Consider the following 14,421-nt stretch of genomic DNA (forward strand, 5'->3'; position numbering starts at 1 on the left):
TTTTTCATCAAATTTGAGTCAAAAATGATCCATTTCACCAAATTTGATATCACTCAGAGCATCTCCAACGCTTAACTTCTTTTTTCATCAAATCTGATAAAAAAAATGACGATTTTTTCAATTTGATACGAGGCGCTCCAACGGTGAGCATCAAAGCAAAATTGGGGAGGTGGTCGACCGGCCGGTTGACCAACCGGTCGACCGGTTTGGGCAATTTTTTTTTTTTTTTTTTTTACCTGTTTGAACCTTTTTTGACCGGTTTGAACCTAGTTATTTCAAAGGGAACCGGTTGACCGGTTGGTCAACTGGCCGGGCAACCGGCCGGGCAACTGATGTATCTCTTTCAACGGTCAGTAACAGTGATTTGGTAAAATCCAGAACTTGTTCTCAGTTTGATACTTTTTTTGCTGATTTCTTATTTTGATATTCATTTGATGCAACGGTTGGAGCATGGAAAAATACATTTTTCATCAAAATTTAAATCTGATATCAATTTTGGTTCACCGTTGGAGATGGTCTCACTCCAACGGTTCACCTTTCATCAAATCTATCCCGGGACAACCGGGTGGTCGACCGGCCGGTTGACCGGTTAGGCAAATTTTTATTTTTATTTTTTTTTTTGCGAATTGTCTGAACTTTTTTTTGAACTTTCTGAACTTTTTTCGGGACGACCGGGTGGTCGACCTGCCGGTTGACCGGTTAGGCAAATTTTATTTATTTATTTTTTAACGGTTTGAACTTTTTTTCCTGAACTGTTTGAATCTTTTACTGGTTGACCGGTGTACCTCTTTCAACGGTCAGTAACAGTGATTTGGTAAAATCTGTGTCTTGTTCTCAGTTTGATGCTTTTTTTGCTGAAATCTCATTTTGATATCAATCTGGTGCAACGGTTGGAGCATAAAAAAGTGCATTTTTTATCAAAATTTGAATCTGATATCAACTTTGATTCACCGTTGGAGATAGTCTAAGGTAGCAACAGGTGGACATTTTTTATTCATTCCCTCTTAGCAAGCAGGATTGGCCCTGTCCTTTTTGGTCCCAAGGCAAACTCAATAAATGGTGACTTTATACATATTTATAATATATATACATATACATTAGTTTAATAATATCTTCAATTTTCATTTATTTATTTATTTATTTTTGGTATGTACCTAAATAAAATTTACTTACATTAGAAATAATCAAAATTACTAGTTTTTTACCCATGTTATGTTCGAAAATCACTTAAAATAGGTTGAAAATATTGTATTAGTGAGTGAATCGAATATAATTTGTTCTTTCACAATAATTATAATATTGTATTTCTTGAGTAATTTCATATTATTTTTATAGTTGACATAATTCATAGTTATTGAGGTATCATAATTATTGAGATAGATTTTGGACATTTTCAATGAGTAACATTATTAATTTATTCAAACTTTTTTATGACTTAGCTGATTTAGCCCTCGTTTGGCATGAGGCTTTTTTTGAGGTTGGGGCTAATTTAATCCCAAAAAAATAAAATGGGCTAAAAAGTCAATAATGTCACATCCACATTATAATCATTTCATTTTTTTTCTAAAAAAAGTCAAAAAAATCAAAAAAACTAAAAAGTCCAACTCAAACGAACTTTGTAGCTCCAAGCTGAAAAAGCTAACCAACCCCACTTTCCCAACAAAGCCTTAATGTAAAATTGGATCAACTTTAATCTATTAAAAAATTAAAGGATACTCAGGCCAAAGGTTTATTTCTGAAACGACAATGCTACGTAGCTCAAATTTTGTGGCTCAAAAGTGGCTCAAATGGCCAAAACGACGTTGTTTTGAGTACAGAACAACATAAAAATGGCCAAAACGACGTCGTTTTGGCCATTTGAGCCACTTTTGAGCCACAAAATTTGAGCTACGAGACATTTTCCTTTCTGAAACTGTTGAGTCAGTAGGCCCAAGCATGAATCTTTTTTGGGCAAATTACACTAACAGTTTTTATAGTTTGGGGTTCGTGTCACTTTGGTCCCTGACTTTTCAATTGTGACACATTTGACTCTGAATTTTGAATCTTGTTTTAAATAAAGACAATTGAAGATATCATTGCTTAATTTCAAGGGCAAAATCGTTAATTTGACAAAATATAAACTAATTTGACAAAAATAAATGTTAAAAAAATATTTTTGAATTTTGAAAAATTATTTCTACACACCAAAGATAAAATTATGTAAAATTAATAAATCTTTTAGACATTTATTTATTTATTTTTACCAAAATATTTGTATTATGTGTTTGGATGATAATCATGTAATGGGTGGATATTGAGATTTTAATATATAATCGATATATTTAATATATGAAATATTTTTAGTTTTGGATTTTTTTTGTTTAATAATAATATTAAAGTTGTCATCATATTTGACTTTTGAAAAAATAGAAATTAATTTAATGAAAATAAAAACAACTACCCATTACATGATCATTATCAAAACACATAATAAAAATTAATTTGGTAAAATAAATAAATATTTAAAATATTTATCAATTTTACATAATTTTATTTTTAGTGGGTACAAATAATTTTTAGAAATTCAAAAATATTTTTTTGACATTTATTTTTGTCAAATTAGTTATATTTTATCAAAATGATGATTTTTCCTTTGAAATTAAGCAATGATATCTTCAATTGTCCTTATTTGGAATAAAATTTAAAATTCAAGGTCAAATGTGTCACAATTGAAAAATCAGGGACCAAAGTGATACAAACCCCAAACTATAGGGACCGTTAGCGTAATTTGCCCATCTTTTTTTCGACGAAAGGACATTATCTGTCCAAAAGGACATCTATCTATTCAAAGCTTACATACTTGCCTATCTGTTCAAATGTCACCTATATGTATACGTGTTACTTATCTGTTCAAATCACCACCACCTTCGACAACTTTTCGACAACTTTTCAACACTTATCTTTATTACAATATATATATATATATATATATACTAAACTTTGAACTAACATATGGTTCCATATGAATGGACTTTTCATCAATTAACCCAAAAGAAATTATTCTCCATACGCAATTGTAACTGATATAGTTAACACTATTCTATAAACGATCTATACATTTGGCAAACAATTTTAAATAATTGATCACTTCAATTGTTTTAAAAAAATGGTAAAACTTCATTTTTAAAATACTAATACTATAACGTAGTGATTGATTCACTAAAATGAAATTGAATGGATTGAAATGGTCATTTCACTGCTGGAAATAAAGGTTTTAGAGGCGTTTAAAAAATGCTGCTATAGGTCTCTAAAACGCCGTCAAATCCTTTTGTGACATTTAGCACCAAACGCCGAAAACGCAGCCGTCGCTATAATCTTATGGCACTTTAGAAACGCCACTATATTACTATAGGTGGCGTTTTTCTAAAAGTTCTCCATAATGATAAGACGACGTCACATGATATTTTAGCGACGTTTGAAAAATGCCGTCATAGACATTTATACATTTTAAAAATTTAACCATTGGGGTTGGAATATAGTGACGTTTAAAAAACACCACCATAGTCTTTTCTTTTCTTTTGTTAAATTGTGCTAATTTTACATGATGAAACTAAAAAAATACTTGTCATAAACAATTATTAAAAACTAATAATTGATGCTTATTAAAATAAAATAATAAATAAATTAAGCTTGGAAACAAAATTAAAAATAAGAAACAATGCATTGCATACCAAAAAATAGAAACAATTCATGTTCAAACTTTAAATACATCAATTGAAATCAAAATGGTCAAGAAGAAGTCAAATTACTTAAACTTCAAGAGTAACTCTCATCAGTGTGAGATGAACAACATTTAAAAGAGGTGATTTGACAAAAAAAATTGCATAGAACCCCATAAACTGTTTTAACAAATACAACATTCAAGGCTCTCATCTTCGCTGCTGCTTTAAAGTGACTTTTACAAGAAGGGGTTACAGGTCAAAACATTTTTGTGGCATCCAAGGGTGAACCGTATGGAGTAGTTGCCAGTTCTAACCAATAAGAAATATACAACTTTGCAGTAGCTTCCAAGTCTTCCACTGAGCACTAATATCAATTGAAGGAACAAGAATTGCAGCAACAAGAAAAAAACAAAAAAATAAAAAAATAAACCAACCATTTCAAGCATTAAGAACAATAAGAGAGTGAAAGATGAACAAACTGAGTTTTAATGAAAGTGCTCACTCCAATGAATTTAAAACCTGAAGAAGGAGCCTCCGAACCCTCTCTGAACATTGCAATATTTCGGCATTTGATTCTAGGAGCAAGTTCTGAAAAACAATCCTAAGTGCATACCCAAAAAAAAAAAAAAAAACCCAAAAAGAAGTAGAAGAGGACGCAGCCATGTTCCTTTTGTATCCAGCTTGAAGAAGTCGTTCCTGCATGTGAAATTCTAAGGATGAGATGACACATACGTATCTAACTTGCAAGAATGCAGATGAGAACAGAAAAAACAAAATCACACAAAAATATAAATATTGAAAAGATAATTAAACTATTTGTAAGATCATCATACTCCTTTGTTTTGTTCCCAGCATATGATTCACGATCTCGGAACCTCAACATAGGTATCCTCCCAGACCAATCAATCTGGAAGAGAACATAAACAAATCTATATTCACACAAAAATTTTTAAACAAGCTTATCAAATTTGACAGCATTTTGAATATGTAAATTGGGCCTTGATGTAGATACAATGCTAGGAAGGCAGTCCTGATATGATCACAGCTAAATTCACACTTAAGTCCCCAAGCCTTAAATGTGAAAAAGTTTTAAGCAAGTTGAGCAAGTGTGTATTGGGAGTCTGGGACCTAAACAAACTCTCTCCTCTCCTTTTGGTATGGTGATTGACCTCTTATAGGTTCTTCCCTTGTGTGTTCATGAGAAAGAAATATGTTGTTGAAATAACAATGACCTAGAGCTTGGGTGATCAAACTCTATTTTTACCTAAGATTTTTTCCCCTCTATTTTCGTCTTGAAAGGGGCATTTCTTATCTTACAAGTGTAGTATTCTGTTCAGAAGTCTCAGCCAGACATCCTGAAGAACAAAGCCATGAATAACTCTTTTAAACTAGTTCTTCAAAAGAGACTGAGCCGATCTAGATGCAGAACTTTCATTTGAAATAGATATTTTGTAACAAAGTCTATGCAAGAAAATAGATAAATTCATTTGAAATAAATAGACCATAAAACTCGGAGAAAAACAGGGCCATTAAAGTTTAGATGCTAAACGTTGTCGATTAGTACAAGAGATAACCCAAAGCCAAGAATTCATGGCTTAGTTGAAGATAAGGGGTGCACACTCAGAAGAAGACTAAAAACTGAAATAGAAAATCCTAGTGCAAGCAGCAATAGCAAAGATAATCATGACTGATGACTAAGTACTAAAACTGTATGTCCAAAGACAAAAGGGTCTAAACAAGTTGAAACAAAATTAAAATGTATGTTAGTCATGGGGACATAGTTATTAGTCAAAACACATATTTAATTTGACGATCACAGACTTACATTACATGTGCCTAAAGAATCTTATGGTTATGGTCTCTTTTTATATAAATTATTGCTCTATTACCAATCATGATGCTCCACATAACCATCTAATCATTATTTATGCGCAACAAATGAAAGTGAATTTACATGTAAGAAGAAAAGATTCATTGTAATTTCCATCAGCTAGGAATATGGAAGTTATTCCCACACAACAAATACATAATTCAAAAAAGAAAAGAAAAAGAAAAAGAAAAAGAAAAAAAGCACTACCCCTGCATCATTTCTAGTTGCAGAATATGATTACAAGATTACAACCCATTGAGAAGAAAGAATGACAAAGAAAGGGGAAAAAAGGGAAATATATATATTCTCTTTTATTTCATTGCACGTCAGCGAGTGAACAGAATATAAGACGCTTCACTTCAGCATAGCTAAATCAAATATACCTGAATGCCTAGCATCTTTCCAATCAGTCCTAATGCCTCTTGGGTATTCTTATTCTCCTTATAAAGATGGAACTTGAAATGGCAGATGCTTTCTCAGATGTGACCAAGAGTAACCAACACCACTTAAACCCATAATCATAAGTAATAATTGGAAGTCATCTATAGAAGCTTTCATGGGGAAAAAGAAAAAGAACGATTCTATTAGATGTCACACCATTGACAAAATTGTTGAGAGGTTTAACAACTGCCGCTCTATTACATGCTCAAGTCGCTCCAAAGGTAATATGTAAACTTGTTTCAGACTTTTAATCCAGGCCAAATGTGAATCAATCTAGATGTTGAGAAGGAAAACTTATTAAAATAAGCTTAATTATGTTATTGTAATTTAGATTCTACTATTCCATGGAGGCTCAATAATACTCCATGTGAGACACATTTAAGTGCGTAAAATAAGCAGCATGCAGCAAAAGATTTAGAATAAAGTTGATTGCATTAACAAAGTAATAATAATATGTGGACTACTTAGAAAGAGAGGGCGCCAAAGAACTATCAACTCCAGTTTTGTGCTCATTTTCTGTTTACCTCAATATAATTTGCTACCACCATTTTCTTCTCAACCAGGCTTCTCCTTTTTTGATCAAATGATTCTCACTGTTGATGATACATTTATGTAATACATAGACTGCATCATTGCAAAGCTAATTACTTTGATTTCTTGATATTTCAAACAGATCAGTGAGCAGAAAAGACATCTATGTCCAAAAGATGATTAGGAGAACAACTATGACCTAAAAAAAAAAAGAGCACAGATGTTTAGAAAGATACAAACAATACAAACACAATGAAAATATTACCTAAGAAACTTATCGAGATGGCCAGGCCAATTATCTGAACCTCTATTGTCGTAACGCTTACTGCCCCTATCTTTCCATTTCTTTTGAGTTTCTGCTTGTGCCATTATTCCCTCCTGAGTTTCTGCCTGTTCCATTATTCCCACCTGCATCGAACCGCACACGAATGCATTTTGATGACGTGTCTAGTCCATCTATTGTGTCGGTAACAAGGAATTTCAAACGCTCCTTGAAAAAAGTAGGCACCGCCTGAAAGACATAAATATGAATGATTGACAATACAAAGCCTTGCCTCCAATAAATAAATAAATAAATAAGCTTTACATGAGAGTAAATAAACCAATTGACTTAAACTTAGAAACTAACCGTCCTGTGGGATTGATCAGAACTTGGAGAAAGGACAATTGGTGAGAGACTATCTTCAACACCAGAACTAATTTGATGTATAAAAGCTGTGAGACTATCAGCATCAGAGTCACCAGTAAGAGATTTAAATGCCTCAAATGAAAGTGAATTTACATATAAGAAAAAAAGATTCGTTATTGAAATTATTGTAAGTTCCATCAATACTAAGTTTGCAAAATCATTTGCAAAAAGAAAGGTTAAAGACGTAATGTGAGCCAGGAAGAGCCTTACAACAATTGGATATCATGCAAGTGGAAACTACACATATTCTATCAATGCAATTGAAACTCAACAATAGAAACAGAAGCAAATTTAAAGGGATATGCACATGAGATGAAAATAGGGTTTATAAATTTCAAATTAACAGGGATGGGAGAGAATTAGAGTGAAACAAAATAATAATAATAATAATAATAATAATAAAATGAGCTCAAATTAACTGTATTTTCAATGAACACATTTATCAATAAACATGGCATTCAAACTACAAATGCTAATAAATTGATATCAATTCCCAAACACTGAACAAAAAGCTAACACAGAGTTGTTCAGTACAAATCTAAACAAGATCAAAACCAGAACAAACATGTAAACAAATATATTAGAACTTACCTCCAATGAGAAAGTTAGGGCTTCTTTTCTCACAGGAGTTGATTTTTTCTGTCACTGCCGATCAACGAATGGATCATTCGACAGCCTGAAAACAAAATAAGGATGATTATTCATGTTGCGGATCGGGGGCACACCAGGGAACTCAAACAAGCAATAACACACAAGATTTAACGTGGTTCGGCAAGTCGCCTACGTCCACGGGCAGCGGATTCACTATATTGAACAAAATGGTAAGAATTACAACACTCTCTGTAATTCTCTCTCTCTCTTTGCTCTCTAAGCTCACACCTCTCTGTTATCTCAGCTGTGTCTCTCAACTCTCCTTAGCTTCTCTATATATAGAGATTACAATTGCAAGAGAAAGTCTTTGAAATGAGCTGGCTGCCAGCCCATTGTTGTGCTTTCGGTGGCTTTCCAGATTATGGCTTCTCATGGCCTCATGGCCAACTCACATGGCCTTATGGCTTCCCCACCATGTAGCTGGCTGCCACTTTCCATCACATGGCCAGAATCTGTAGCCAATATTCAACAAATCTCCACCTTGGCGAGGATTCTCTTATCCAACATAGTGATCGATCAACACTGCCATGCACCCGAAGGTGCTCAGTTCCGAGAGATGTTGACCAAGTCCAAACAATGTTGGAACTTGATCCCAGAAACTACCTTTGTGAGCATATCGACCGGATTATCTGCAGTACCAATCTTTTGAAGCAGAATATCCCCTTCATTCACAATTTCTCGGATGAAATGGAAACGAACATCAATGTGCTTGGTGCGGGCATGATGAACCTGGTTCTTTGCCAAACAAATGGCACTCTGACTGTCACAAAACACCTCAATGTGCTTCTGAACAATTCCCAAGTCTTCAATCAACCCATGTAGCCAAATAGCTTCCTTAAAGGCTTCCGTCACTGCCATGTACTCTGCCTCTGTAGTAGATAAAGACACCGTTGACTGAAGCATTGACCTCCAACTTACCGGCCCTTTAGCAAGCGTAAATAAATACCCTGCTGTTGACCAGCGTTTGTCTAAGTCACCAGCATAATCTGAGTCCACATATCCTTCCAAATTCTGCCCGAGTCGGTTATCTCTCTCGAACTTCAATCCCAGATTGACCGTGCCATGTATGTACCTTAGGATCCATTTCACTGCCTGCCAGTGATCTTTTCCTGGATCATGCATATACCTGCTTACCATACTCACAGCATGCGAGATGTCAGGCCGTGTACAAACCATAGCATACATTAATGCACCAACTGCATTTGCATATGGAACCTGTGCCATATGCTTCCGTTCTTCTTCTGTGCGTGGAGACAACGAAGCACTAAGCTTGAAATGAGAGGCCAATGGTGTACTTACAGCTTTGGTTTTATTATTGATGCCAAATCTGTCTAACACCTTTTTCAGATACTGGGTTTGTGTCAGACAAACCGTGCCCTTCTTCCTGTCTCTCTTGATCTCCATGCCAAGAACTTTCTTTGCTTCTCCCAAATCCTTCATTTCAAACTCCCTTGCTAACTGTGCCTTGAGTTTGTCAATCTCCACCTTGCTTGTAGATACAATCAACATATCATCTACATATAAGAGCAAATAGATGAAGGAACCGTCGGGAAGCTTACGGAAATATACACAATGATCAAATTGACTTCTTGTGTATTCTGTCTCCATCATGAACCGATCAAATCGCTTGTACCACTGTCTCGGGGATTGCTTCAATCCGTACAACGATTTGTTCAGCTTACAGGCCCAATTCTCTTTTCCAGCAATTTTGAAACCATCTGGCTGGGACATGTATATCTCCTCTTCAAGATCTCCATGTAAGAAGGCAGTTTTGACGTCGAGTTGGGCGAGCTCGAGATCAAACTGTGCAACCAAAGCTAACAAGATGCGAATAGACGTGTGCTTCACAACAGGTGAGAATACCTCATTGTAGTCTATTCCTTCCTTCTGAGCATAGCCTTTAGCTACCAATCTAGCTTTGAATCTGATGTTGTCTCTGCCTGGAATGCCTTCCTTCTTGGTGTAAACCCACTTACACCCAATTGCTTTCTTGTCTTTTGGAAGTTGCACCAACTCCCAAGTCTGGTTCTTGTGAAGGGACCCGATCTCTTCATCTATAGCCTCCTTCCATTTGACACTTTCTGCATTATGCACGGCTTCTTTGAAAGTGCAAGGAACATTGTCTTCAATGATTGGAAGTGCATAGGCTACCATATCGGTCATCCAACTGGGTTGCTTAGTAACCCTTTTTCCTTTCCTGATTGCAATGGGTTCTGATTGTTGCAGAGCCTCTGGATCTTCATTTTCATCTGAACTCTCTTCAGAGCTATCCTCTGAGACTTCTTCAGGATGGTTGATTGGCTGACTAGTCTTGGCTGGAGTCTCAAACTCCACCTGCACTGACTTCTTCAATGCTTTCTCATTCTGTTGAGGATCTGGTTGCTTCAGCATTGCAGACTCATTAAAGGTAACGTCTCTTCTGATGAGAACTTTCTTTGATTCAGGGCACCACAGTCTGTATCCCTTGACACCGTCACCGAAGCCCAAGAAGATGGCTTTCTTGGCTCTTGGATCCAACTTAGATTCTGTAACATGAAAATATGCTGGACATCCAAAGATACGTAACTGATCATAATCAGTAACTGGGACTCCTGACCATACCTCCATGGGAGTCTTCCCATCTAATGCTGCAGTAGGTAGTCTGTTGACAAGATAACGAGCATAGTTCAATGCCTCGCCCAAAAATGCCTTGCTCAATCCAGACTGTGACAGCATACACCAGACTTTCTCCACCAAAGTGCGGTTCATGCGTTCTGCAACTCCATTCTGCTGCGGTGTTCCAGGAACTGTGAAATGTCTCACTATCCTGCATTCTGGCAAACCTCAAAGAAGGGATCTGATGTATATTCTCCACCATTGTCAGATCTGAGCTTCTTGATCCGTCTGCCTGTCTGGGTCTCAATCATCTTCTTCCACGTAAGAAAGATGTCTAAGACTTCATCTTTGTGTTTCATTGTATAAATCCAAACTCTTCTAGAGAAATCATCAATGAACGACACAAAGTAGTGTTTACCTCCCAACGAAGCATTCTTGGAAGGACCCCATACATCAGTGTGGACGTAGGCTAGAATCCCTTTGGTACGGTGAATTGCAGTACCAAACTTGATTCTTGCTTGCTTGCCCAATACACAATGCTCGCAGAACTCAAGCTTCCCCGTCTTGGCGCCTTTCAACAGGCCTTGCTTTACCAACCCTTGTAAAGCCTTCTCACCGACATGCCCTAGGCGCATGTGCCAAAGTTTGGAAGTGTCTGATGCATCATCTTCTGAGCTGGAACTGGTGGAGACAGCCACTCTCCCTGTGACTGTAGAGCCATCTAGGAAATATAAATTTCCCTGTCGAGTACCCTTCATTGCAACCAATGCTCCTCAAACAACTTTAAGGACTCCACCTTCCATGGTTACTCTGTAACCTTTGGAGTCTAAAACTTCCACTGAGATGAGATTCTTGGTTAGATCTGGTACATACCGTACATCTTCAAGAATTCTGATTATTCCATCATGGATCTTCAGTTTAATTGTTCCAATCCCCTTTGTCTGGCAAGCTTGGTCATTGCCCATCAGCACAACTCCTCCATCGAACTCTCGTAAGCTCGAGAACCACTGCTTGTTAGGACACATATGGAATGAACATCCGGAATCTATTATACATTCATCAGACTGGCCATATAATGAAACTGTGAAGGCTCTTCCTTCATCATTATCTCCATCTCGTGCAATATTCACCTTCTCTTTTGTCTTGTCTTTATTTGGACAATCTTTTGCCCAATGCCCCTTCTGGCGACAAGCTGCACACTCGTCTTTTACAAGACGTCTTTTGTCTGAAGGTTTCCCCCTGGATTTTGAGCGAGACTTTCCTCGCCCTGTATTTCTTCTGTTATTTGTTCTGCCTCTGACTGTTAATGCCTCGGATGTTGAGTCCTTGTTTGCAGACTTATCTTTCCTTCTGAACTCATTGTTCACCAAGGCGTTTGCAACATCAATATACTTGATCTTCTCTTTACCGTACAGTAAAGTAGTAGTGAGATGATCATACGAGTTAGGCAAGGAATTTAACAATAACAGTGCTTTATCTTCATCACCAACTTGATCATCCAAATTCTTCAAATCCGTAATAATTTTGTTGAAGTTATTTAGGTGTTCGTTCATCGAAATACCTTTAATGTAGTCGAAACGAAACAACCTCTTCCTCAAGTAGAGCCGGTTCTCAATGCTCTTTGTCATGAACTTATCTTCCAGTGCCTTCCAAAGCTTCTTCGCAATATCATATTCTGTAAAGGCATACTTCTCCTATTTTGCAAGGCAAAGTCGGATGGAACTGCAGGCCAGGAGATTCACCCTCTCCCATTCTATCTCGTCCGGGTCATCTGGTTTGTCTCCCAGAGTGAAGTGCAGGTTCATTTGGACAAGCATATCCTTAACTTCGCATCTCCACATGCCGAAGTTGCTGCTTCCATCGAACTTCTCTACCTCGAACTTGGCATGGGACACCGGGGTCCAATGCCTAGAAGTGCTTGTACTGGCTGAATTACTTACGGACTTGGTTGATCTAGATTCTGCCATTTTTTAGAAACTTCAATTCAAAAAACTGACTGTACAGATGTGTCCGGAATACTCCAAATAGTTGGGAAGCACTATTGGATCGTCAAAAATGGACTCCGAATGGTTTCGATCTAGCCAAAACATTTTGTACGCCTCAGATCTGCGGCTGCACCATAGCCGCGTCGCATCGGATTTGTCCTTAGAGTGATGACGTGGCGATGACGTGTCTGCCACGCGGCGATGACGTGTCCGCCACGTGTCGATGATTGGACGCTGACGTGGCGACCACGTGGCAGCCCCTGGCTGACAACTGTGCCACGTGGTGATGACGTGGCGAGATGACGTGGCGCGCGTGTTGATGGCGCGTGTATGGCACGCGTTGTTCCCTCAGTCGTCGTCCTCCTTGAACCACGCGTGGGGCGCGTGGGTGCGATTGGGATCACGCGCCGGGTGCCTGCACGGCGCGTGTGGGGCGCGTGCCGCGACTGGGACTCACGCGCCAACTTCCAGGGGCGCGTGAGGGCGCGTCCGGCCTCCGTTAGGTGTCTGCTTTATATTTCTGGACTCTTCTCGAGGAGTTCTTCCTCCTGGTATGGTCAAAAGTGGATTTTGGGCACTTTGAAATCTGGGCACTTTCGGGAAAAATTCGATTTTTCGTAACCCGAGCTCTGATACCAATTGTTGCGGATCGGGGGCACACCAGGGAACTCAAACAAGCAATAACACACAAGATTTAACGTGGTTCGGCAAGTCGCCTACGTCCACGGGCAGCGAATTCGCTATATTGAACAAAATGGTAAGAATTACAACACTCTCTGTAATTCTCTCTCTCTTTGCTCTCTAAGCTCACACCTCTCTGTTATCTCAGCTGTGTCTCTCAACTCTCCTTATCTTCTCTATATATAGAGATTACAATTGCAAGAGAAAGTCTTTGAAATGAACTGGCTGCCAGCCCACTGTTGTGCTTTCGGTGGCTTTCCAGATTATGGCTTCTCATGGCCTCATGGCCAACTCACATGGCCTCATAGCTTCCCCACCATGTAGCTGGCTGCCACTTTCCATTACATGGCCAGAATCTGTAGCCAATATTCAACAATTCAATCAATACATAGAGATACATATATAAATTCATATATATACTTGTATAGACAGATTTTCAGAAGAAAAAAATTAACCAAAAAAAAGTACAGATAATGTGTACACAGAGAGCGAGATTACGCGAGAGAGACAGAGATCGAGAGAAAGGGAGAGAAGAATCGACGAAACTGAGATTGGATTGAAATCGAAATCGTGCAGATGGTTAGTAGACGATGTAGATGCAGATGGTGATGGCGATGGCGGTGGCGGTGGAGCTTCGAAATCAAAATCATTCTGAGATTGGATCGACCGAATGATGAATCACCGAGCTGAAGAAGGTTAAACCGAGTTGAAGAGAGAGAGAGAGAGAGAGAGAGAGAGAGAGAGAGAGACTGTAACACGTTTGAAGGCGCTTTCCAAACTACTTCTATTACTTAAACGATACCGTTTTAATGAAAACAAAATGTGACGTTTATAAAACGTCGTTAAATATTAAAAATAGTAGCGTTTAAAAAAACGCCGTTAAATCATATATTTTTTGTAGCATTTTGTTAGCCTCTGTATTGAATGATTATTTCCTCAAAACGGTAAACTACGATTCCATTTGTCGTATATTTTTTTAATGGACCAAACATAAGAATGAACATTTTTGTAAATCAAAGATAACATTAGAATTAAATTTATTTGAGATCCTATTTTTTAGACAATTTAGCAGCTCAAGACCGACCCTTGCCCAGCTTTTCTCCAGGCTGAAAAACTAATTTGAATGGTAGAGAGAGTGTTATTAAACTTCACAGTTATTACCCAAGATACCAAATATACTTTATATATACACTTTTATCAATAATATTAGAGTTGCAATTACCAGGGTAGTTGGTGAAGTAAATAGACCAAGCCGTCTCATTTTAACATTTTCCTTTT

General features: G+C 37.5%; 1 protein-coding gene across 13 annotated transcripts; it reads right to left on the reverse strand.

The window, feature by feature from the left end:
- Positions 1-3,681: 3,681 nt before the first annotated feature.
- LOC114318058 (uncharacterized) lies at positions 3,682-13,896 on the reverse strand. Of its 13 annotated transcripts, none has more exons than XR_014342725.1 (7): positions 13,690-13,896; positions 7,823-7,907; positions 6,809-6,951; positions 6,537-6,636; positions 4,535-4,608; positions 4,221-4,397; positions 3,682-4,065 (listed from the first exon to the last, which is right to left on the reverse strand). XR_014342725.1 is itself a non-coding variant. In XM_082892570.1 (4 exons), exons 1-3 carry the CDS (start codon positions 7,367-7,369, stop codon positions 4,578-4,580), a joined length of 372 nt encoding a protein of 123 aa, XP_082748696.1. In that variant the 5' UTR covers positions 7,370-7,510; the 3' UTR covers positions 4,119-4,397; positions 4,535-4,577. The 13 variants fall into 13 exon arrangements, 2 of the variants coding, with proteins under 2 accessions (XP_082748695.1, XP_082748696.1); XR_014342722.1 differs by having other exon boundaries at positions 4,204-4,397; XR_014342720.1 differs by lacking the exon at positions 4,535-4,608 and adding an exon at positions 7,172-7,265 and having other exon boundaries at positions 4,204-4,397; positions 6,809-7,054.
- Positions 13,897-14,421: the final 525 nt, after the last annotated feature.

This window comes from Camellia sinensis, chromosome 10 (genome assembly GCF_055761805.1).
Source record: "Camellia sinensis isolate YWXY chromosome 10, ASM5576180v1, whole genome shotgun sequence".
Classification (NCBI taxonomy): domain Eukaryota; kingdom Viridiplantae; phylum Streptophyta; class Magnoliopsida; order Ericales; family Theaceae; genus Camellia; species Camellia sinensis.

What these genes read in the sequence shown, in the direction of transcription:
- LOC114318058 (XM_082892569.1), bottom strand. Translation starts at nt 7,369, where the DNA reads ATGGAACTTACAATAATTTCAATAACGAATCTTTTTTTCTTATATGTA. An exon ending in CTGATCAATCCCACAGGACG is followed by an intron (nt 6,952 to 7,171) that starts GTTAGTTTCTAA and finishes GGTTCGATGCAG; the next exon opens with GTGGGAATAATGGAACAGGC. An exon ending in CATCTCGATAAGTTTCTTAG is followed by an intron (nt 4,609 to 6,808) that starts GTAATATTTTCA and finishes GTTCTCTTCCAG; the next exon opens with ATTGATTGGTCTGGGAGGAT.